At 34.0% G+C, this 23,406-nt stretch overlaps 1 protein-coding gene across 4 annotated transcripts in view; it reads left to right on the top strand.

Annotated features, from left to right (window-relative positions):
• Positions 1-923: 923 nt before the first annotated feature.
• The window catches only part of LOC136805288 (neurofibromin-like), a 69,143-nt gene continuing 46,660 nt past the window's right edge, over positions 924-23,406 (top strand). For 2 of the 4 annotated variants that reach the window (XM_067061866.1, XM_067061868.1), the window contains exons 1-19: positions 1,460-1,534; positions 7,961-8,101; positions 8,548-8,631; positions 8,805-8,873; positions 9,390-9,511; positions 9,930-10,036; positions 10,362-10,505; positions 11,271-11,374; positions 13,047-13,106; positions 13,351-13,515; positions 15,389-15,586; positions 16,038-16,109; positions 17,046-17,126; positions 17,646-17,765; positions 18,574-18,687; positions 19,008-19,087; positions 19,546-19,729; positions 19,996-20,167; positions 20,676-20,749. In XM_067061866.1, coding sequence (XP_066917967.1) covers positions 1,475-1,534; positions 7,961-8,101; positions 8,548-8,631; positions 8,805-8,873; positions 9,390-9,511; positions 9,930-10,036; positions 10,362-10,505; positions 11,271-11,374; positions 13,047-13,106; positions 13,351-13,515; positions 15,389-15,586; positions 16,038-16,109; positions 17,046-17,126; positions 17,646-17,765; positions 18,574-18,687; positions 19,008-19,087; positions 19,546-19,729; positions 19,996-20,167; positions 20,676-20,749 — 2,151 coding nt within the window. In that variant the 5' untranslated portion in view covers positions 1,460-1,474. Of the gene's footprint in view, positions 1,124-1,459; positions 1,535-4,643; positions 4,766-7,960; positions 8,102-8,547; positions 8,632-8,804; positions 8,874-9,389; positions 9,512-9,929; positions 10,037-10,361; positions 10,506-11,270; positions 11,375-13,046; positions 13,107-13,350; positions 13,516-15,388; positions 15,587-16,037; positions 16,110-17,045; positions 17,127-17,645; positions 17,766-18,573; positions 18,688-19,007; positions 19,088-19,545; positions 19,730-19,995; positions 20,168-20,675; positions 20,750-23,406 lie in introns of those variants that run through there. The other 2 variants (XM_067061867.1, XM_067061869.1) reach the window with 2 other exon arrangements.

Genomic DNA, 23,406 nt, shown 5'->3' on the forward strand with positions numbered 1-23,406 from the left:
ACACATTTACGTCATAATTTTAGGTAGTTTTAATATATAGATAGTCTGAAATAGTGTGATAATTTTTTATACAACTGTAGTTTGAAAAAAATGTTTTATTTGTACATAGTTATACTAAGATATATTTACTTTCACTTTCGTTTTACCTTTATTTATATCTCTAATATTTCTCATTCTTTGAAGAGAAGTATAGATGGTAATCTTCAACACGAATATAATAACTACTTGTTGTGAGGTACTCCATGTTTTCTCGGCTCTCGGCTAACACTCATTTTCTAATTTGTAAATGCCATTGTAACTCATGTTTGTAAATTAATGAATTTAGTTTGTTTATTTTGTCCTTTTGATTATTAAAGAAAAAATAAAACAAACAGAAACTGAAAAATTACTTTTCCTTGACTGATTATTTAGACACACCAGCTTTGACAAAAACCTTAATGAATTTCACTGAATGAATTTCAAGAATGAGGTCACTGTAGAAAATTGGCGTGGGTTGTGGCCACGACTCGTATTCACGTTAAGAACTTATTTCCAAAAATTTTCGAGAAGAAAAACCTTAACTTTTTTAGTTTTCAGCCTAGCTCTGAAAAATAATGTTCTTATTTTCACCATTTTGGGAGTATTTTTTTCAAATTTCCTAAGAATGTTTGGAGTGCCACAAAGTCTTAAAGACATTCTTAAATTGTTCTTGGCATTTTAGTTTTATCGAAGCTTACTCTCATAAAGTTTGTTCTTCGGTTCTTATTCATATAAAAAACTCGAGACTTTCCTTCGACAATTTATCCGATAAGAAAGACGCCAAAACTTTTTCTTGAATACTAGCGAATTTTTGACACCCCGCCCCCTTCTTGTTTACATCGTTCGGCACCGGACAAAAAGATACAAATTCTTCTACTAAAAGTCATAAACCTAAACCCCATTGCAGAAAACACCTCGAAAGTCAGCGAAAGTTGAAGTCTCGAAGTCAAGAACAGCAATGAGAATGGGCTAATTTCATATGGTTTTATTGCTTGTCTATATATTATCTTAGTTATGAGATAGTCATAAATTTAATAAAATGTCTTTTTCAAGAGACAAGCCCTCAGAATGGATGCATGTCGAGCTGAAAAGGTTCAAAAATCAGGTATACCTTTGTGATTTTATTCTCTCTTTCACAAAAATAATCTGTTCCCACTCTTTGTCTATACTTTGCCTCTTTGTCCTTTGTTTCAGTAGACCTCTTGTGGAGCTTGTTATTTAGGCAGGCATAGACCTTTTCCTTTTTTCATTTGGCATCTTGTGTAATAAAAAAGCCCTTGTTGGAATTATTTTGTTCAATCGCCACGTACGCACGTACACACAAACACTCGTGAAATATTTTGTTATCCAATCACCGTTGTCTTATTTTACCCAATCAAAAAATTGCTTTGCGATTGTTTGAAAAGAAGTATACAATCGAATGAAGGTAGAGCCACGGTGTTGGACTTTGATTGAAATGTGTGTGTTAGTGTTGGATCGAGAAAATAAGTTTAATTACCAACGTTTAAACTTAAATGTAAATTACTTACTTACTTCGTGATACTTCGTTTTTGATTTTGCACTTTATGGTACCGTCAACTGCTCCAACTTCGGACTATCGCAGGCGTAGTTAATCGATATAATTGATAATCTTGAGTTAGTAATAGATAAATAATCGATAAATAATCGATGGATTAGATATATCTATTAACCAATAGAATCGATAGGTAATCAGACCTTAAAAAAATCTTGAGTATCGATCAGCGATCGATTATTTCCAAGCTATCGATTACTTATCGATCACATATCGACTACATACAACCTATCGTACTTATCAATAGACCTTTTCGCCTTTCCATCCGCCATAGGGCCAAATTGAAAAGTCCCGTTCCTGTCACGGAAGGAAATCAGAGCCTTTTTTGGTCTTTTTTTGAAAAATGGTAAAATGAATGAAAATAGTATTAGTCCTGAATTAAAGCCTTCATAGTACTACTACTTCCAAAAGCAAAATAAATTTCATAAAAGTTTTTCCTCGTTGAATAATTGAACTTTGAAGGTTCTGTCACGGAAGGAACGCAGCGAAGACATTAAAAAAGACAAAAGTATGCTGATTCAGATTCCTGTGAATTTAAAGAGAATTTTAAAACCAAAATACCACCAGAAGAAACTTATGTCTATCTGCTTGTCATTGAAAAAAGAACTGAGTAAAAAAAATTAATTTCAATGGCTACAGGCCTTTGCAACTGAGAAAGGTCAGTGTCACGGGGACACCGTCACGGAAGGAAAAAATTCCTATTTTCAAAATCAGCAATAGCGTAAGAAATGTTGACTGAAACTAGTGAAGTGACACATCATATCATGAATCATAGCCATTTTTACTATTCAGCTCATTTCAAAACCTTGGAACTGTATTTTTATTGTTCAATTATAATGGTGATAATAATTAGGAAATTTTACAGGAAAGATTATATTTTTTAAGCAAAAAAACGTAAAAACGCGACCTTGCAAGCCAGTGAGCTACTTCCAAAGGCTCTAATTAGCATATTTCCATGGTGCTGAAGCGATTTAGAGGATTTAGAACCAGCTAGGAACAGTAGTTTTGCCAGAAAACCGGTTTTTAGGCCTCATGAGCCGCCTGGGCTTTACGCTGTAAGCTTACAGCGCTGTACTGGAGCCTTAGATTTAAGCTTATTCTGAGCTCCATACAAGGCTGAGCTGGTTCCCAATGGTCATAAACCTTGAAGGACACTCCCCTGCAATGGACTAGACCCATTTAAGTCCAGCGAAGGGGGCAGAACCGACAAATTTTCATTAAAATAGCTTAAAAACGCTTAAAAAGCTCTATTTAAGCGTTTTTAAGGCTTTTTTAAGCAAAAAACGTAAAAACGCAACCTTGAAAGCAAGTGAGCTACTTCCAAAGGCTTTAATTAGCATATTTCCATGGTGCTGAAGCGATTTTGAGCGTTTAGAACCCGCTGGGAACAGTAGTTTTGCCAGAAAACAGGTTTTTAGGCCTCCAGAGCCGCCTGGGCCTACACTGTAAGCTTACAGCGCTGTACTGGAGCCTTAGTTAAGCTTATTCTGAGCTCCATACAGGGTTGAGCTGGTTCCCAATGGTTCTAAACCTTGTAGGACACTCTCCTGCAATAAATTAGACCCATTGAAGTCCAAGATTTCTAAAAATAACAAGATATTTTTAATCCGTCACGGAAGGACAAGGTGAAAGTGTCACGGAAGGACAATAATTTCAGACCTTGTAAGTGAATATGAAGGAGGTTGCTTTGGAATGTAATTTCATTTTTTGTTAGGGGGTACCAATAGTTAGAACTTGCAATAATATCAAGAATAGTGGACTTGCACAAAACTGGTGAAAAACTTTTTGTCTTGAAATTGTCACGGAAGGAATTCGATATTTGAAAAAAAGTTTCTGCTTGCAGTACTTTTTTGTTGTTCGACTTATTTAAAAATGAATAAACCTATTAAACTAACTAGGGTATGTACTTGTTTTAAAACAACATTTCATTTTTGATTAATCATTTTATTATTCAAAAGAAGGTCCATTATATTTTAACACTTGTCCTTCCGTGACAAACCTCACTAGTTGTGTCTCGATAAAATCACCTGCTTACAGAGTCTAAAAGTGCGACTCGGTTGATTTAAAAGTTGAAATTGGAAAATTTAAGGGTTATTTAAATAAAAAATCACAGTTACTTATTTTGTTTGTAAGATTTTTGATTTTGTGTTTTGGTTGACGACTTTTCAATTTGGCCCCATATTGAATTGTATGCAAAAATTATGGCGGAATTGCCGTGGTGAAATTCCCTTAGAAAGTATGCAAAACATATGCAAAAAGAAAGTATTGATATAAAACTTACATGCATAATTGGCATTATATTAAAGTGTAATCTTGTAGAAGAAAGATTAAATTTGCTTCTTTTGAAAACTAGAAATAATCAAATTCGCTCATCTTTTAGAACAAGCACTTCAAAAAAACATAACATTAGACATAAACTCAAGCTGAAAAATCACCCGCGAAGGTACAAAAATATCCTTATTCGGCTGACGGTAAATTATTCTCCTGGGAATAGAACCGTCAGACGATCAAATCAAATCATTGTTCTGAACCCTCTGAATGTGTGACATCATAATCACTGCTTTCAGTTTGCGTGTTTTGAAAGTTTGATGTACGTGTACTCTGTCTTGGTGGAATTTTTAATGGCAGGAAAACAGAATATGCAATGTCTTTAAGAACAAATTTCTAAAAGGCTTTTGTTGTTCTGTAAATATTTCTTTTTGGATTAAGAAATTCCATCTTTTATTGTTCTAATGATTATAATATTTCTTTATAAGATGCCTTGTTGTCTTTTTAATCTTTGTGTAAACTTGCATATGTTTTGCATATTTTCCAACTAAATCCAACCATGGCTTTTTCGTTCCTCTATTTTTGCATACAATTCAAGATGGCGGATGGAAAAGCGAAAAGGTCTATCATGTATCGATTGTTAACAATCATCAATTACTTATCGTTCATGCATTGATTACTTATCAATTATTTACTCATCTTCGATCACGTATCGTTATCAATTATATATCGATCGTGACCGACGATTATCGATTATATAATTTAACTACGCCTGGTTTAAATGAAAACAAAAGTTAAAAAGGGCGTGCTATCAGTGAAAGTTATCGTGACCTGTTATGACAGAAAGTATGATTGATAAACTTGGTGGAGTTATCAAAACAAATTTGTTGTCAAAGAGATTTAACAGTAAGTGAAAATACAGACCAGAAATCAACAAGTCCCATGTTGCGTACACTCGTCCCAAGTTGGAGCAGTTGACGGTACTCATCCAATTCGTGGAATCCAATGATTGACCATTACTGATATACTGTTGGAATCAGCTCTCCTGAAGTTGAAATAATTAGGAAGCAGTGGTTTGTCTGGCAGTGTATTCAGGAATTGTTCAAGATGTTGTTTAAAAGTTTGTTTGGTACATTTTGTAAGGTTTCGAAGGGATTTTGGCAGAGCGTTAAAAAGTCTTGGTCCTTCCTGTGAGAGACAATCCCTATTTTTATGTTTGACATTAACAGCTTTTGAATTACATTTTCTACCCAGTCTCTGGTTTGTGCACGCCGCCTGCATCATCGCTGTAATTGAAGTTTGGAGTGATATCTTCTAGTATGCACCATGTGTAGATTATTCTGTACCTTTCTCTTCTTCTTTCAAGACTGTATATTTTCAGTTGACTCAATTTTTCCCAATAATTCAACTGGTTCAACGAAAAATGCCGTTCAAAAATGATTTTTGCAGTAGCTCCAATTGTTGGATGAGGCATCGCTTTGACGAAGACCATAGTTGGGAGCAATAGTCAAGATGTGGAATAGCAAGTGACTTCCAAAGGGTTAGCATTACATCAGTGTTCCATGTCTTGAAGGTTCGGAATATCCATGAGCTGATGGCTTTGACTTTGCTGATTTGATTTTGGATGTGTTGACTGTAGCTCATATCTACATCCAAAGTGAACTCCAAGGTCTTTGACTTGGTTTTTGGTTTCAATTTGGTATCAGAATAATAAACTGAATTTGGTTTCAGCTCTTCATTTTTCCCATAACACATTATGTTCGAATTTCAGTCCATTGAGTTGCATGTTATTGATCTCTGACCATTTGTATACCCTATTGAGGTCACTTTGAAGAAGCTGAACATCATCTTGACTGGACACTTCTTTCAGCAGTCGTGTATCGTCCGCAAATGAGGACAGCACTGTATGATAAATATCTTCATCAATATCCTAAATCATCACAAGAAACAGGAGGGACACAGTACGGAGCCTTGGGGCACCCCAGATAAAACATCTGCACTTTTGGAAAGCCTTGCGTTGACTGAGACTCTGTGTTCTCTTTGTTAGGAACGATTTAATCCAACAGAGAAGTTTTCCACAAATGCCATTTCTTTCAAGTTTATGCAGAAGTATTGAGTGGTCAACCCGATCGAATGCTGCTTTACTGAAGTCAAGGTAGATAACATCTACGCTGTCGCCAATTTCGATATGATGAATCAATCGTTCAATGTGGGCAAGCAAGTAATTGGCTAAGGCAGGATCTTTCTGACCTAAATCCGTGTTGGTTAGTATTATATAGGTTGTTTCTTTCCAGGTGGTCTTGCATGTTTTTTCTTACAATCTTTTCAAAAACTTTGGTTACATGTGATGTAAGAGCAACAGGGCGGTAGTTTTCTGGTAATTCTTGATTTCCTTTTTTAAATATTGGGGTGGATGTAACTTGTTTTAAGTATCTTTGGGGTGAATCCTTTATCATGGATATTCTGACATATCAGCTTGAGTGGTTTTGCAAGCTGTGACTTGCTTTTAAGGAGAAACATAGCTGGAAAGCCATCTGGACCAGCAGCTGAGTTAGGAGAGAGGGTTTGTATTTCTCTAATGAAATCTTCCTCTGTGAAGTCAACATAATCAAGTTTCTCGGTCACTTGTGAAGGGCTGAGATTGGGGTTGTCATATTGGGGTTTTGGTGGTGTGAATACAGATGTATATTGGTCTTGAAGTATATTGGCCATCTGAAGATTGTTGTCTGCTAGCTTATTTGTAGTAGGATCCAATAACGGTCCAACTTTAGGTTTGGTTTGAGAAAATCTTTTTGCATAAGAGTAGAAGAACTTGGGGTTCACTTTGATTTTTGAGATTGCATCTAGCTCTTGATTGTGCCTTTCGTTTGTATAACTGGTTTGTAATTTTAGCTCAATCAAACAATATCTATCAGTTTTGACTTTGTGTCCTTGTTGGGCTTTCTTTTCTTCAGTTTCTTTCTTTTTCGCATAAGAATACGACGATCGCGTGGAACAATCTTTTTCTTTAATGGCTTTCGAAGTGGAATGCTGTTTGTGGTGATAACGCCAATGCATTTCTTGATGAATACATTATATTGCTCATCAGGGTTAGAGTCAGAAGTTTTAAAATACTGCCCCAATCAATATCATCCAAAGTTTTATTGATTTTTCCCAGTCTATTTTTTCACTGTAAAAGTTGAATTTGTCAAAATCATTGTTAATTTTTTTTCTCTGAATCAGTAGTTGATGTCGTCTTGTTAAAGGATAAGTGTCTAACAACCTCAATGTTGAAGTGATCTGAATATATAGTAGGTGATGCATTTGCACATGGTCTCGTGTAATTTTTGTTTTGTAAAGTTTGATTTCTCACGCATTTTGAATTTTTGAGAAAATTTTTCCTGTTTTTCCAATTTTTGGAAAAAAGTTTTCCCAATTTCCCGATTTCCTGATTTTCCGAAAAAAAAGTTTTCCCGATTTCCCAATTTCCCAATTTTTGGAAAAATGTTTACCTGATTTTCCGATTTTCGGAAAAAAGTTTCTTTATTTTACGGATTTTTCTAGGTAGTGCCCGGTAGTAAATGGGGGGTATGGGGTGGTTTTGGTTTTTTTCCAGGTACTACCCAGTAGTAAATAAGGGGTATGGGGTGGTTTTGGGATTTTTCCATGTAGTATGGTGTACTTCAGGGGTGGGTGGGTGTCAAGTTTTGAAAAATACCTTGTAGTACACATACATGCCGCCTTCTAGTACACTGACCCCCCCTGTTCAGAAGGTGCTCAAAAACATAAAATTATGTTAAAATCAGTCAGTCCAATGGTTTTCTTTTTACAGTCATGATGCCAATGACATCAATTTGAAATTGTTTTTTCAAGTAAAGAGGCATCAATGCTGAAGTTTATAGTTTTGTATTACATTAATCAAAATATTAAGGGAAATTGCAAAAAAAATTTCCAGCTGCCTGTTTGAGATTTCTTTTTGTCAGAAAAAGGTAAAAAAACAAACTACTTTCTCCTAGTCTAACCAGTTAGATCCATAATAATATCTCTTTTTTTTCTTTTTTTCTGTGATTGAAGAGCAAAGAGAGCAGTTTTAATAATCGCTTTTTTATTTATATGATTCAGCTTCCCATCAACCGACCATCCAAGAAATCTGTTGACAAATCACTTTCAATTGTGAAAAGCAGTTTGGTGGGCCTTGCGAAACATCAATTTGAACTGGTTGTAACTTCATTAGTACATTACATTAAAGATATTCCAACAATTGTAAGTTTACATAATCCTGTATGAAATCAAATTGGAAATCTAAACCTTGCTTGAATTACAATGGAATAAAAATATTAAAAGTTTAAATTAGGGTATTGTATTCATGATATTATAGCTATGCATCGGTTTTGTATTTTGAAGTTTATTCTCTAACTTCAATATCTACTACCAGGCCATTTTTTATGCCCTTTTAACGTCCGATGACCGGACGCTGCCCCTCCTGAAATCACTAAAATTTTGGTAAAAACAGCCTTTTTAGCGGAAAAACACAAGAAAAAGTGCCCTTTGTGCCACCAATGGACGCTGCCCTGCCTTTCTAAAATATGGCCTGACTACTTCTTGTTTCCCAACTGGAAAAAGTTTTGTATCAGTACAACATTTCTAACCATACCCTTTGGTGTATCATAATAAGCAAGTACATTAATTCTTACTTCCTTTTGTTTTAGAATTTGTTACCCATAGAACAACAACCACTTGCAATCCAATCAAACTTGATTGTGGTTACGACAATTGAGCATTGCTTTGAAAAGGTAAGATAGCCAGATTATCCATATCTTAAAATAGCCTAAAATGAGGCCAAGCCTATATCTATGAGTCTTCGAAATGATCTTTTGAAAGTTTTTTTTTGCAAACTGAAGATGTCCACAATTTTTTCTTAATTTTTTGTATTCTTCTTTACTCAACAAATATTCTTTTTATGTAGCATTCTGAAGAAAGCTCATCATTATCGGATGAAACAGTGAAAAGACAACTCTTGAATACTCTGTGCAGCGTAAGTAATAACAATTTTATATTCAAATGGTTAAAAAATTATTCTGTTATTACTTTTATAATTGAATATCACTACTACAAATTGAAATAACTTCTTCAAAGAAATCATTGTATTTGAAGTAATTTTTTGGTTAAAAACTTTTCAGCATGGAATTTTGCTTTTTTTGACGTATTTCCGGGGGACTTATATACCAAATTAAATCTATTCATCAAGCTTTATCAGATTGTATAATCAGTTTCTCTAATACTTATTTTAATGTCCTTGCTCTATACTATATTTTTCAGCTTTGCCAGCTTGGAAAAAACAGGTTTTGAAGTCTCAAGGGACCAATTAATGAAAAATTAAAATGGAAACCCATCTATACTACTTTTTAGAATTTAGAAAATATTTCATTCGGCTGATGATTCTTGTTCATACCGATGGCATGAGACTAAGTAGTCAAAATTTTACAAGTCTCACACTTAATGTTTTCAACATAATGGTTCAAAATCATTTTAATCTTGTTTATTATTTTAGCTGATAATTCATCCAGATGCATTCAACGAAGCTAACCAGAAAGTTGGCAGACATGTTGGAAATATCATCTATTTTATCAGTAAACATCACTTCTCATCAGTGTTCAGTAGGATTGTTGAGAGGTAAGTGTTTTTTTTATCTCTTCAACTATCCCTAATCCTTTTTCATTCAATATAACAGGCATGACAAAAAAATTTTAATTTTGGCACAAAAATTTAGGTAATTTTACTGACGAAAAGAGAAATTTGATTGCTTTTTAAAAATCTGATACAATGATATGCCTTTAAAATTAATGGACAATCTTGGTTTTCTATAAAGGAACGGCCTTTTTCAATTTGCTGTGATTGTGAAATGCTTGCAGGGACACATATCATTGATTTTGATCATTTCTGAGGGAAGCCTTGACACAAAATATGATTTTTATGCTACAGCAAGAGCCTGGAATCAAGGGGTGTCACAACATTTGAAAAAGTTGCAATGTGGAATAGACTTTATTATTATTACTATGTTATTATTTTGAATTTATTTTTTCAATTCCAGGTTGTACTCTTTGGTAGAAAACAATGAGGACAGTACTATTGCAGATAATTTGGAATTGATACGATACTTACATGTTCCTATAGAAGGACTTAAATGCTTGTTTGAAGGTAACTCTTCTTGTATCTATTCTCTTTTGTAGCTCATAGTGGAGATTTTATTAAAATACAAAAAATCGTTTGAGATTAAACCTATTACTTTAATAATTGATTACATATCTTGACCTTACTGAAATTTTGATATTAATTAGGCTGAGAATAGACCCAGTCTGACTTAAAATGAATGAATTGAAAGTAAAAATTCTATTTTATTTGAGCTCGCTCTTTGCCCAAAGGGTTTTTCTGGTCCTGTTTAATGTATCACTGATAGATTTTTCTTTTAAAAGAATGATAGTTGGATCTGTTTTTTTCATTATAAACATTTTTTTCCTTTAAGAATGCGGAAAACATTTTAAATTTCTAAAGAAATATTCTCAACAAGTTGTCCTGAAAGGCTTATGCAAGTCCATATGGAATTGGATTGAAACCTACCCTGAACAGTTTTGCAACATTTATAAAAATCCAAATACCCAACTATCAGGTAACTAACTAACTTATTTGTGCTAAGGCCTGAGTGCCGTGAGGAATTTAATCTTTAGTGTATGGTTTGTTTGCACTACAGAAAACAAATTATTTGACTTTTATTTGATAGGAAGATAATTTGAATACACGGGTTTCGAATTAAATCTGGCGCGAGAGAAAAAATCAAGTAAATAAAAGGAGCGATAAGGGGAAATGCCTTATAAAAGGTTGATAGATTTTCCTTTCTTCTCTTTTGAAAGCCAGGTGTTCATTCAAAAGATGTTTTTCTATTTTAAATTCAATAAAAGAAATATGATTAAACGATTGACTTTTTATTTTAATGTTTTTTGTTTTCATAATGACCCATAAAGTCTGTCAAAATGGAAAAATGAGCTAAAATTGCTTGATACACGGCAAATTTTCGTTCTGTTTACTTGATATTTTTCGTGCAAATTTACATGGGATCAAAGCTAAAGCTAAGCAAAAATTTAATTCGAAACCCGTGTATTGATATTACAAAGTTAGATTTGTTTTGTTAGACAGGAGTCATTTATAAATCATAATCTGTGTACCTTATTAGAACGAATTGCACTTTTTTGCAGTTTACCCTTTTTGGACAAATTTCTTTCATTTTCCTAGGGATTTTTTCAGATTTTTTCAGATTTTTTCGATAAAATTGGAATTCTCTGAATGAGTCGTCTAGCATGCTAGATTATATTTAGTTGACAAAAAGAAAATGCTTAGCCAACTCAAAAATAATAGTCCTATTTCTTTTCAAATTTAGAACTTAGTGAAAAGCTTTTTCAACTGGTGGAAAATTGGTCCGAAAACTCGAAAAAAAGATCAATATCATGGCCACTGCAAGGATTGCTTCTCCTTCTCTCACCTGTATGTTCATTTTTATCTATTTCTTACATCAAAATCATAAGAACTGCTAGAAATAGTTGATGGCTTTTAAAAGGCTGTTGTTGTTATTACTGTATTGGTAATCAACAATCATTGTCGTAATATTTGAGAAAAAAGGGAAATTCCTTCGAAATCTTATAACCACAAACGATTTGGAAGCGCTCTAAATTAGGTGGAAGGGTAGAGTTTTAACTCTGAGTTTTAACGCTAGACTTGAGACTTAATCCAAAAGTTCAAAAATAGTCCAATAGGGCTCAGAATATAGCCTGGAAGTTTATAAACCCCTCCCGATTTGAAATACTCAAATAATTTTATCAATTAGCCCAAAAGTGACTTTCTTGCCGGAACTCTAAATTAAAAAAAAACGAGGAAATAAGCTAAATTCTCAATTTATTTTCACCATGATTGCAGTATTTTACACCCTGGGAAAGAGATGTGAAGTCTTTCTGAAAAAAAGACAATCTTATTTGTCACAAAGAAACTTGGGGCATGAAGAAAATTCGTTTTTTGGACCTACCTTAAGGTAGTCCTTTAAATTAACCCTTGTCCGTTCGTCTGTCGTCCGTCCGTCTGTTCGTTCGTCTGTTGCCAGCTTTTCTCGGGATCGGCTCATCAGTTTTTTCTAATTTTTTGCACAATGATGCAAAATGGCAATACCCAAAATGTGACGGAGCCCGATTTGCGAAAAAAAAAATTTTCCGGCCAAAAATGGCGGAAATATGCCGGAAAAACTGGTTTTTCGGCATTTTCTCGAGATTTCATCATTTGTTTTTTCTGATTTTTTGCTCAAAGATGCGTATTAACAATGCCCAAAACATGGCTTAGTCCTTTTTTTGAGAAAAAAAATTTTCTGGCCGAAAATGCCGGAAATATGCCGGAAATCGCCGTTTTTCTGGATTTTCATTGGACTTTTTCCATATAATTGGTTGTTTTTTCATTCAAAAACATTATTAATAGCAATGCCCACCATCAAGCATGTTTCAATTTTCAATAAAATTGATTTTTGAAGCCGGAACTTTCTAAAAATCGCCGGAACAGCCGATTTTCGCCGGAAAAACAGTATTTCTTGAATTTTTGAGCTGTACTATATATTTTTTCATGAAATTTCGCACACTGATGCAAAATGTCAATACCTAAATTGTGACAGAGCCCGATTTTTGAAAAAAATTCATTTCCGGCCGAAAATGCTGGAAATATGCCGGAAACACTGGTTTTTCGGCATTTTCTCGAGATTTCATCATTAGTTTTTTCTGATTTTTTGCTCAAAGATGCGTATCAACAATGCTCAAAACATGGCCGAGTCCGATTTTTGAGAAAAATTTTTTCCGGCGAAAAATGCCTGAAATATGCCGGAAATCGCCGTTTTTCTAGATTTTCATTTGACTTTTTCCTTACAATTGGTTGTTTTTTTTCATTCAAAAACATTATTAATAGCAACGCCCACCATCAAGCATGTTTCAATTTTCAAAAAAATTGATTTTACTCCCCTTCCCTCTTCCCCCATCAACAATCAATGATAAAATTTAATGTTTTATGCATTTTCGCAAAACGCTATATCGTCTGACTGATTCTTTTAATTTTTCTCCTTATTTGCCTTATTATCTAGCTTTCATCATCAGGTAGGTACATTCAGCATGTTGCTTGTTTGTTTTAGGAATGTATACAAGAAGCATCAGGAAGTGGAGAAGTGACCAAAGGGACCACTCAAACCAAGGTTTAGATAAACATCAACTTACTTTTAGTTAGGCCATTCAAAAGTTTTAAGTATATTGTCCTTGAAAAGTCCTGTTGGATTATTTTTACATGAAAAACGTCCTAGAACATATATAAAAGGCACAACTGTGAAAGAGATAAAGTTATTTTGTTCTGTCTAATGAATTGTTTTTGGCACTTTACCAAAGGAACTCAACCATGTTAAATTTTACCTTTATTCTAAATTTCAATGTTCTCTTTTTCAGAGAAATTTTCTTGAAAATCTCAGGAAGAGTCTCTCGTCTGGGCGATCCTCTTCAGCTGAGCCTGCTTTACTAGCCTGTGTTCATCTTTGTAAAGCATCAACGTTCATAAACAGAGAAGATAACAGTGTTCTTTTTATCGTCTCCCAAGTATTGAATGAGCTGAAGGTTAGTATTTTTGTAAATCTTTCTTTTCCTGGTTTATTTTAGTTTATTTTACAAACTGAGGAGGAAATTAGTTTGATGAATTCAATATTGACAAATTATAATTATTTTACTCACTCGATGCTAGTCAAAAATAGTGTGACATTTTTATTTCTCCTAAAAAACACCAAATTTAGAATTTTGTCAATAACTTTCTCAAATCTTGGTATCCTGAAATAAGATTTCAGGAGGGGGTAGAGCTAATGCATGGTGGCCACGCTCCTGGAAATTCCTGGAATATCCTGGAATTAATGTTTTCTCCTGGAAAGTCCTTGAAACTCCTGGGATTTCTTGTAATTTTTCAAAATGTCCTGGAATGTCCTGGATATTCTAAATTCTTTGAATATATTTTTTTTCAATCGACTTTTTCGTTTCGCATTCTAAAATTGGAAAAATCTTGACTATGTAGTTGCATTCATTTGATATTTTCCTTGCTGAGATAGTAATATTTTATTTTTTTATCCTGGAAAATCCTTGATTTTTTCTGTTTAATGCTATTTTGTCCTGAAATATCCTGGAATTTGATGATCTAAAGTCCTGGAAAAAGTCGAAATTTGTCCTTGAAAGTCCTTGAAAGTCCTGGAATTTGAAAAAAATAATTCTGTGGCCACCATGTAATGAAGACAAAGCCATGGACATAGGTATTTCTCTTATTCGAGCCAGTTTGAGGTTGACAGACCAAAAATGACCATTTCAAGGAAATGTCATCCTCAGAAAAGGGAACTAAAAAGGAAATGTAAAAAATGGTGAGATTAGCCTCTTGGATAGTTATACAAGACAAAAAGTGTTAAAAGAACCAAGTTTTTATGTTATATTACCTAATTTGAGGTTGACAAAGTCGAAGTTATTAAAATGCACTGTAAACCTCAAAATTTGGACTTTGAACATTACAATATGTTTTAAGTAAGGCAAAAAAGCTAAGCAAAGATTTTTAAACAAAACCCATTAAAATGAGCTGTTTTTGAGGTTGACAAGCCGCAAAAGTCTACATTGAGTTAAAAGTGGGGAGAAAAGGCTTTATGGGCTGTCAACCTCAAAAAACGCTTCAATAATCATTTAAATCCAACTCCATAGTCTTTCTGTCTTAAAAACAAATATAATTGAGGTTTACAAATGATTTTAAAAGAGCTTCTGGCTGTTTCCACCATAAGGCACTTTACCTTGCATTGAAATAAACGTTGTTGTCAACCTCAAAACTTGCTCAAATAACAGATATTTCCTTGGAAAAAGATTTTTAGATGGTCAATAATGATATTTTGTAAACCAAAGTCATCATATTTATCTACCTTTGTCAAAATTATGCACAAAACTAATGTTAACCTCATTTTTGGAGCCATTTAATAAATGTCAACCTCAAATAACACCCTTCATAGCAATTTTCAACCCTTTGAGATAATTTCAGAGCTATAACATATCCAAAATCTAATTCAAAAGTCAACTTACAGGGTGTCAAAGAACCCTAACAGTGTCAACCTCAGGTCATGGTAACCTCAACTTTTGCTCCCACTTCAAAAAAACGTATCTCGAGTTAGGGTAAACCTCATAAAAAGATACTTATATGCCTAGAAAGCAAAATTATTCAGCCTAACCATACTAAAGTTTCAGTTGTCAACCTCAAACTTAGCACACTTTATAGGGCTAAATGTAAACCTCAACAAAAATGTCACAAATACCCCCTCTATTTTTGACCAGCATCACTCGCCAATACATGGGCTAGGATTTTTTGAGTCTAAACCTGCAAAATGATCTTTATCTTTATTATTGTATCTGGTTGACAGCTTTCTTCACGTCAAAGACTAAAATGTACTAGAAGATATATTTTCTGCTTATTCTTTAGACCCTACTCTTCACAGTAGACAAACCATACACAAGTACATCAGGTTTACATGTGAACGATTTGATGGTAGATTTGTTCGTTGCCAGCTTCAGACTGAACCACAGGAACAGTCAACATTTTGAAGTGTGTTTTCTACCAGACTGTAATCCTATCTTTCAAACAGCTATCATTAAAGGTTATCACAAAATTGTCAAAGAGGTATCTATGTTTTTTTTTTATCATGATTAAGATATTCCGTCATCAAGTCTTGAGATTTCGGTACCTCTGAACCATGTTAGCTAAATTGATCTATGAATACTTGACTGCATCAGGCTTCTCATAAGGTAGCTTGTCCAGATTTAGAGCTGACTAGTCCATTTTCTTCTTTTGAATTCCGGTCGTCAACATCGCGATTCGAATTTTTTGAAATACAACATGGCGGTCTTGTCGAATTAAAAACTAGACAAAACTGGACACGTGAAATTTGTTACAGTTTTTAGCTATTATACTTTTTAAAGGAATATAATATCTGTGACTAGCAGCCTCTTGATGTACTTCTGAAACAGCTTCACTGAAGACCTCCCCCCCCATTCCACTGCCACAACTTCTAGATAACGGCTGGGTTTTCTAATCACATTGTTATTATGCATTAATTATACATTTATTCCAGAAATCTTTAGAGTGGTGGCCAAAGATTGAGGTTGTTTATGCAAGATCCACCCAGATAAGGAGTATGTTTCAGGTTAGCAATGAATTTCATAACAATCTTGCATTTGCTGAGAATGTTTGGCACAGACATACCTAATGGTATTCTGAAAAAAAATTATCACATTTTGTTAAATTTTAATTCACATTAGTCGAATTTGCTGTTTCCGGACCAAGTTTTAGACCATGTTCGCACGTAACGGTTCCCTTTCGCTTCAAAACGAAAGGAAACCATTTTGTTGGTTAGAAGTAATGTAAAACTTGAATTTAGCCAATAGAATGACTTTATTTCGTTTCGGAGCGAAACAGAACCGTAGCGCATGACATGGTCAGATTAGAGAATTTCACTTAGAACACTAGATTAAGTGAAAATGACAAAAGGTTCATCGGAGTTTTGTTTGTGCTGTTGTTGTAAACTGTTCTTTCTGGAGAAAACTGAGTTTGAGTTCACTAGCATTTCCGTTCCTAGAAGAGGTTCGTTATTTAGGATGTTACATTCCTTCAAAATTGACCTCTTGCATACCAGAAAAATGAAAGTCCATATAGATATAAAAATACTCTAATTTGATTTATTAAAACAAAAGATTACTTATATAACTATATATTTTTTTGTCGATAGTCATGTTGATTATTTTTTTTACTTTGTTATTTGGAATATTGAAATATTGTTACTCTAATAGTTATATCAACCCCACAGGAAAAAAATCTGCGTCCAGGTAGCCATTCCATATGATTAGACGGAAACGTGTATTGGATGGACTCCTGGCCTGCATCCCCTCCCCTAATTTATACAAACTTAAATATGTAAATTTTTAATGATATGCAGGCGAATAAATAAGTTTTGAATTGAATTGAATTGAATTGAATTGAATTGAATTGAATTGAATTGGATTGAATTGAATTTGAATTTGAATTACATCTCAACAAACCAAAAGATTGTTGTTAAACTTAATTGTTACTTGTTTCACTGTAGAATTGTATCAAAAGAATGACGTCATACGAAGGACCAAAACAACCAACACCAAGACAGTCAGCTATCCATCGATCCTCTACAGTAAGTGATTAGCGAGTTCATGTTTCTGTGTTTCTCAGCATCAGAGACGGTCTGCTTTTGAATTGTACATACTCTGATTAACTGAGGACAATGTTAAACAAGCACTTTTATACCGTCCTTGATTTTGCGAGTCAATACTGCGGGTTTTTTCAAATAGCTTAATACATAAACTCTCTTAGAGAAACGTTTATACAAAATTTCAGTAAAGTTAGAATCATGTCAAATATGGTTCATAATTTTTTATTTGCTTTCCTTTTTCATTGTGTTTTGATTTTACAGTTTCAAATATTTTTCTAATTTCAAATGCGAAATGCGTGTACTTTGTGTCCAGCGAGTCAGATAAAGATGCCAATCTCGACTTTTTTTCTTGAGTTTTTGATTTGGGTGGGGTAAAAAATGAGACAGCATGGGTTGTGGCGTTCCTTGGTCAAGACATACCCGCACGTGACCAAAAACATGATCGATCTTGCATGATGCTATGCTATGTGGCACTTAATGGGTTAACTCTTGAATTTTCAGCTAAGTAAAGTTGGAAGCACACGAAAGAAAGAAGACTCTTCGATCAATTATGAGAAAGATACAGAATTGTTGTTATGGTTGATGCGACTGTTCCATGCTGATCCCCAATTGGCTCTCATTGTAAGTGTTACATTTAATTCTTGATGCTTTGCCAAAAACAAAATCTGCGATGTTCTTTTCTTTTCTGGATGACAATAAGAGAGGCTGAATGTTCGAAAAATCAAATTTAAAAAAAATAGAAACGACAAAACTGATAATTTGTCATATGGAAAGAGCAAATTCGTTTTTAAAGTAAGTAAGTTTGCGACCGTAATCGAGGGCGACACGAATGCTCCCTTTTTCTTTAGCTGTCTACCCAAAGGTAGGTGAGAGCGCCACTCCTTCCCCTGGATTTTTCTTCTTACCCTTGAATCATGTTTTTGGCTGAGCATCAAGCAAAGAGTTATCAAGTGCCATTTTGGAATCCTTGGTATAACCCGGCTGGGGCTCGAACCCACAACCTTGCACACCTCAGCTGGGTGGTCTACCTTCATGTTACTAAACATGCTGCTACTAAAATAAAGATGTTCCAATCTTATCCATTCTCATCAAACTTCATTCAGTGTTTTTCTGCCTTCATCAATTTGTATAAGTTCATCATGATGTGCTACGTAGGAAGGCTAAGAAGTGAAAATCTTGGCGTCTACCAACCACATTTTCGTTTTTATCAAGGCAAAAGGGCAAATTTCAAAATCAGTATCTTAGAAAAGTGAATTTTTCTGTAAGATAAACCTTTCGCAACGAGATTTGGCCTTTGGTCATGTGGTTGAATCTCTTTTCTATAAGATGAAAGGGCCATTTTCTTTATTAAAGGTTTGAATCTTAATAGAGATTCTCAATATGTTAAAGACACTCATTTTTTGATTGGACCATCTGCTGACTTTTTTAGAATTATGATAAGAATGCAGCGGCCAAGCAAGCGAGTTCGATGCAATTGATGAATGGCTTGGTGATCATTATGATGTTCGATAATCTACAAGACGTTTCTACACAAGTGTCTGAGGTATTATTTACTGCCATTTTCTTTTATTTCGTGATATGCACCCTTTCGATGTCTTCTAACATTACACCACAGCCCCATCGATCCTTTCCTTATCCCGATCCTACATGGAACGCTAAGGAGATATAACAGAGCTACACTATCGCGTCAATTTACTACGTGTTACCAAAATTATTTTCAATCTCGTAGCATTAGGGAACATATGGAATCATTTTTTACCCCAATGAATGGAAAAGAAACAATTTGTCAGAATAATGCAACAATTATCTAATGATCTAATTAATTTCCTAATTTGATCTCTTGATTTTTTATCAATTTTTCAGACAATGTTGAGGCTACATGCACCGCAAAACATCGAGTTATGGAACCCTGAGGCACCCATGGCTACATTCTGGGAAATCAGGTAACTTTCTTGAATAACATTGAAATCATTGTCTGTTATAGTTTTACTGTCGAGTGCTCTCTCTCTTAAACTGAGTCGTGTAGAATATTAAAAGATAAACTTTTGCAAATTAATATAAATGAAATCGGCCTACATAATCGTCATTTCTAAATAACGCTTCCATCAGCTCATTTCATTCGATCATTTACTTTTCTGAAACCTTCATGAAAGTGAGTTCTAGTTTCCCAGGGTTGGATGACATTAAAATGTCCGAAGTTGCTGCATTGCAGAAACTGACATTTTACGTCATTCATTTTGTAAGGAATTATCCCTCGTGAACTTTATATATCCCTGGACTAAGTTATTCAATGCCAGCCAAAATGGCGGATATAGCTTGGTCCAGGGATATATAAAGGTCAGTGCTCGCGAAAGGCTGAAAAGTGTATTCTAACAACGTTAACTATACTTCTTTTCTTTAGCTCTCATATCGTTTTCAATGTTGCTGACAGGCTTCTCGGTGAGAGTGCATCCAACCAACTGAAAGCTATGAGATGGCTGCAAAAGATCTTGAAATGTCGCATCGAATTTTTAGAGAGAAACAGTCATCAAGCGCTCATAGGAACACACAATTCAATATGCTCAGAAGCATTATCTAAATTAGAGGTAGCATTTTAATTTAAAATCTAAAATTATTTTTCTCGTGTTATTTTCTTCATAAGAAACCAGGCTTAAACTCACTCTCTACGTTCCGTTCAGATATAGGTCCAATAAACCAAATCGAATCTCCTATGTAGGGTTAGGACATTTATCGTCAAAATTCGAAAATGCAAAATGTGAAAACAATCAAAAGTCTCAGATTCAAAAGCCTACCTGAAAGTTCTATATTTCTGAAGTTCTTATTAACAACATTTATATTTTTGGTTTTCTAGATGATTTTCTTGGTGACATTGTGGAGTTCAGAAACGGAGAAAGTGTTACTGGCAATGAAATGTTTTGGATTACTTTACGAAGAGTGTTCTCTATTGACAACAGACCGCCCCATACACCCTGCACCTTTGACGTCAGCTTATTATAAATTTAGCAACGATGTCTTGCAAACAGGTATTAAATTCAGTTGTTTTTCTGTAAGAACACGTAGGGTAGAGTACTGTCGTTTTGGGTAAGATTCCATACCCCTGACTAAGATTCCACTGACCTTTTCGGGACTTTTCCGGACTTTTCCGCTGTCTTTTCCTGGATATAGCCGGCTGAAGATCGGGAAGGACTTTTGCTAGAGGTGCAGAAAAAAATTTTCTTGGGATAAGAAATTGCTTAAATATCTAAAGCGTGTTTTCAACTACCGGAAATTATAATATTTAAGACTATGAGAGTGACAGTGGAATAGGATGTTACCAAAAATGAGGGTAGTAATAGAAATGATGATTCTTTTGGATCTCGACTATTCATTAAAGTTCTTAACTAAATAATTTTTCTCACATTTGGTGAAAAAGCTAAGAAGTCATATGGATTTAGAAAATGACAATTTTGTTGTTCTGATATGAAATATGTGTCTGATATGAAACGACAACACTTACGTAAAAATAAAACCTTTAATCCAATGTCTTCACAGGTCGCACTGCTCTTCATAAGAAGATTCTGTCCACGCTTCGAGAAGTCACCACTCAAACGCCTGGCAATATTAAGGTATGTTACATTGAAGTTTCATAGCGAAAGGCTAGAAGTAAATTTACATCCTTTCCCTAGGAAGAAAAAGTGATAGGTTAGCGATGCATTTGGGATGTTATGTTGTGGCCGGGTAGCTCAGTCGGTAGAGCATTCGCCTTACAATCTAAGGGATGTGGGTTCGATCCCCGGTTACTGCCAACACGTCGAATGAGTAGCATAGATTGGGTCCCGATTGGGTAATCCAATATTGGTGGTTAGTTTATGGGAGCTGAGAGTAGGTGCTGAGCTTCACCTCAGTATTCGACCACCCAGGTTTAGCGTAAATAGAAAAGGGTCGATAGACTCCCTCGCTCCTACCGGATCCACCCTCAGCCACCAAATGAATATACTTACGTATGTTTGGGTAAATGTTAATCTAAATGTATTTTTGGACCTACCTGGAGGTCCTATAAATTAACCTGTGTTCGTTACTAACTTTTCTCAGGATTGGATCTAAGAATCTTTTGATTTTTTGTACAAAGGTGTAAAATTGTGGTGGCCAAAATGTGACGGAGCCCGATTTTCGAAAAAAGAATTTTTGGGGCAAATTATTGGTAAAAGATGACTGAAGTAGATTTTTACAAAGAAAAATTTTTCGGCTCAAAAAACGAATCTTTATCTATAAGAATCACTATTTATAATCTTAGATCACCTTCAATGCACCAAAACATTTTTGATGAATAGAAAAAGTTATATAAAGACTTCCAAAATAATTGCTTTTTGTCACTCTTAGAAAAAGTTTGTTTTAGATGTGAAACAGTTTTTTTAGATTTAAAGAACTGTTTCACTTGACCCTCCACTGACCCCTTTCTTTAACTTGCTTCTATTTCTCAAATGTTTGATTGTATGTCACGAAGTATTGCAACTATGAAAGTGTATTTTCCCATTTTTCTTTTTTATCTTTTTTACTACATTTCCATAATTGTTCACCTTCAATGCACCAAAACAATTTTGATGAATAGAAAAAGTCTTAGAAAGACTTCCAAAATATTTGCTTTTTGTCGTTCTTAGAAAGAGTTTGTTTTTGATTTGAAACAGTTCTTTTAAATTTAAAGAACTGTTTCACTTGACCCTCCACTGACCCCTTTCTTTAACTTGCTTCTATTTCTCAAATGTTTTAATTGCATGTCACAAAGTGATGCAACTATGAAAGTGTATTTTCATGGTTTGTTCTTTTTTTATTACATTTTCACAGATGTTCACCTTCAATGCACCAAAACATTTTTGATGAATAGAAAAAGTTTTAGAAAGACTTCCAAAATAATTGCTTTTTGTCGTTCTTAGAAAAAGTTTGTTTTTGATTTGAAACAGTTCTTTTAAATTTAAAGAACTGTTTCACTTGACCCTCCACTGACCCCTTTCTTTAACTTGCTTCTATTTCTCAAATGTTTGATTGTATGTCACGAAGTAATGCAACTATGAAAGTGTATTTTCCCATTTTTCTTTTTTATCTTTTTTACTACACTTCCATAATTGTTCACCTTCAATGAACAACAACTATTGATCAATAGAAAAAGTCTTAGAAAGACTTCCAAAATAGTTGCTTTTTATCGCTTTTAGAAAAAGTTTGTTTTTGATGTAAAACAGTCCTTTTAGATTTAAAGAACTGTATGACTTGACCCTCCACTGACCCCTTTCTTTAACTTGCTTCTATTTCTCAAATGTTTGATTGTATGTCACAAAGTAATGCAACTATGAAAGTGTATTTTCATGGTTTGTTCTTTTTTTATTACATTTTCATAGATGTTCACCTTCAATGCACCAAAACAATTTTGATGAATAGAAAAAGTCTTAGAAAGACTTCCAAAATATTTGCTTTTTGTCGTTCTTAGAAAGAGTTTGTTTTTGATTTGAAACAGTTCTTTTAAATTTAAAGAACTGTTTCACTTGACCCTCCACTGACCCCTTTCTTTAACTTGCTTCTATTTCTCAAATGTTTTAATTGCATGTCACAAAGTGATGCAACTATGAAAGTGTATTTTCATGGTTTGTTCTTTTTTTATTACATTTTCACAGATGTTCACCTTCAATGCACCAAAACATTTTTGATGAATAGAAAAAGTCTTAGAAAGACTTCCAAAATAATTGCTTTTTGTCGTTCTTAGAAAAAGTTTGTTTTTGATTTGAAACAGTTCTTTTAAATTTAAAGAACTGTTTCACTTGACCCTCCACTGACCCCTTTCTTTAACTTGCTTCTATTTCTCAAATGTTTGATTGTATGTCACGAAGTAATGCAACTATGAAAGTGTATTTTCCCATTTTTCTTTTTTATCTTTTTTACTACATTTCCATAATTGTTCACCTTCAATGCACAACAACTATTGATCAATAGAAAAAGTCTGAGAAAGACTTCCAAAATAGTTGCTTTTTGTCGCTTTTAGAAAAAGTTTGTTTTTGATGTAAAACAGTCCTTTTAGATTTAAAGAACTGTTTGACTTGACCCTCCACTGACCCCTTTCTTTAACTTGCTTCTATTTCTCAAATGTTTGATTGTATGTCACGAAGTAATGCAACTATGAAAGTGTATTTTCCCATTTTTCTTTTTTATCTTTTTTACTACACTTCCATAATTGTTCACCTTCAATGAACAACAACTATTGATCAATAGAAAAAGTCTTAGAAAGACTTCCAAAATA

The sequence above is a fragment of the Clytia hemisphaerica genome, unplaced genomic scaffold (genome assembly GCF_902728285.1).
Source record: "Clytia hemisphaerica strain Z4C2 unplaced genomic scaffold, Clytia hemisphaerica genome assembly, whole genome shotgun sequence".
Taxonomy (NCBI): domain Eukaryota; kingdom Metazoa; phylum Cnidaria; class Hydrozoa; order Leptothecata; family Clytiidae; genus Clytia; species Clytia hemisphaerica.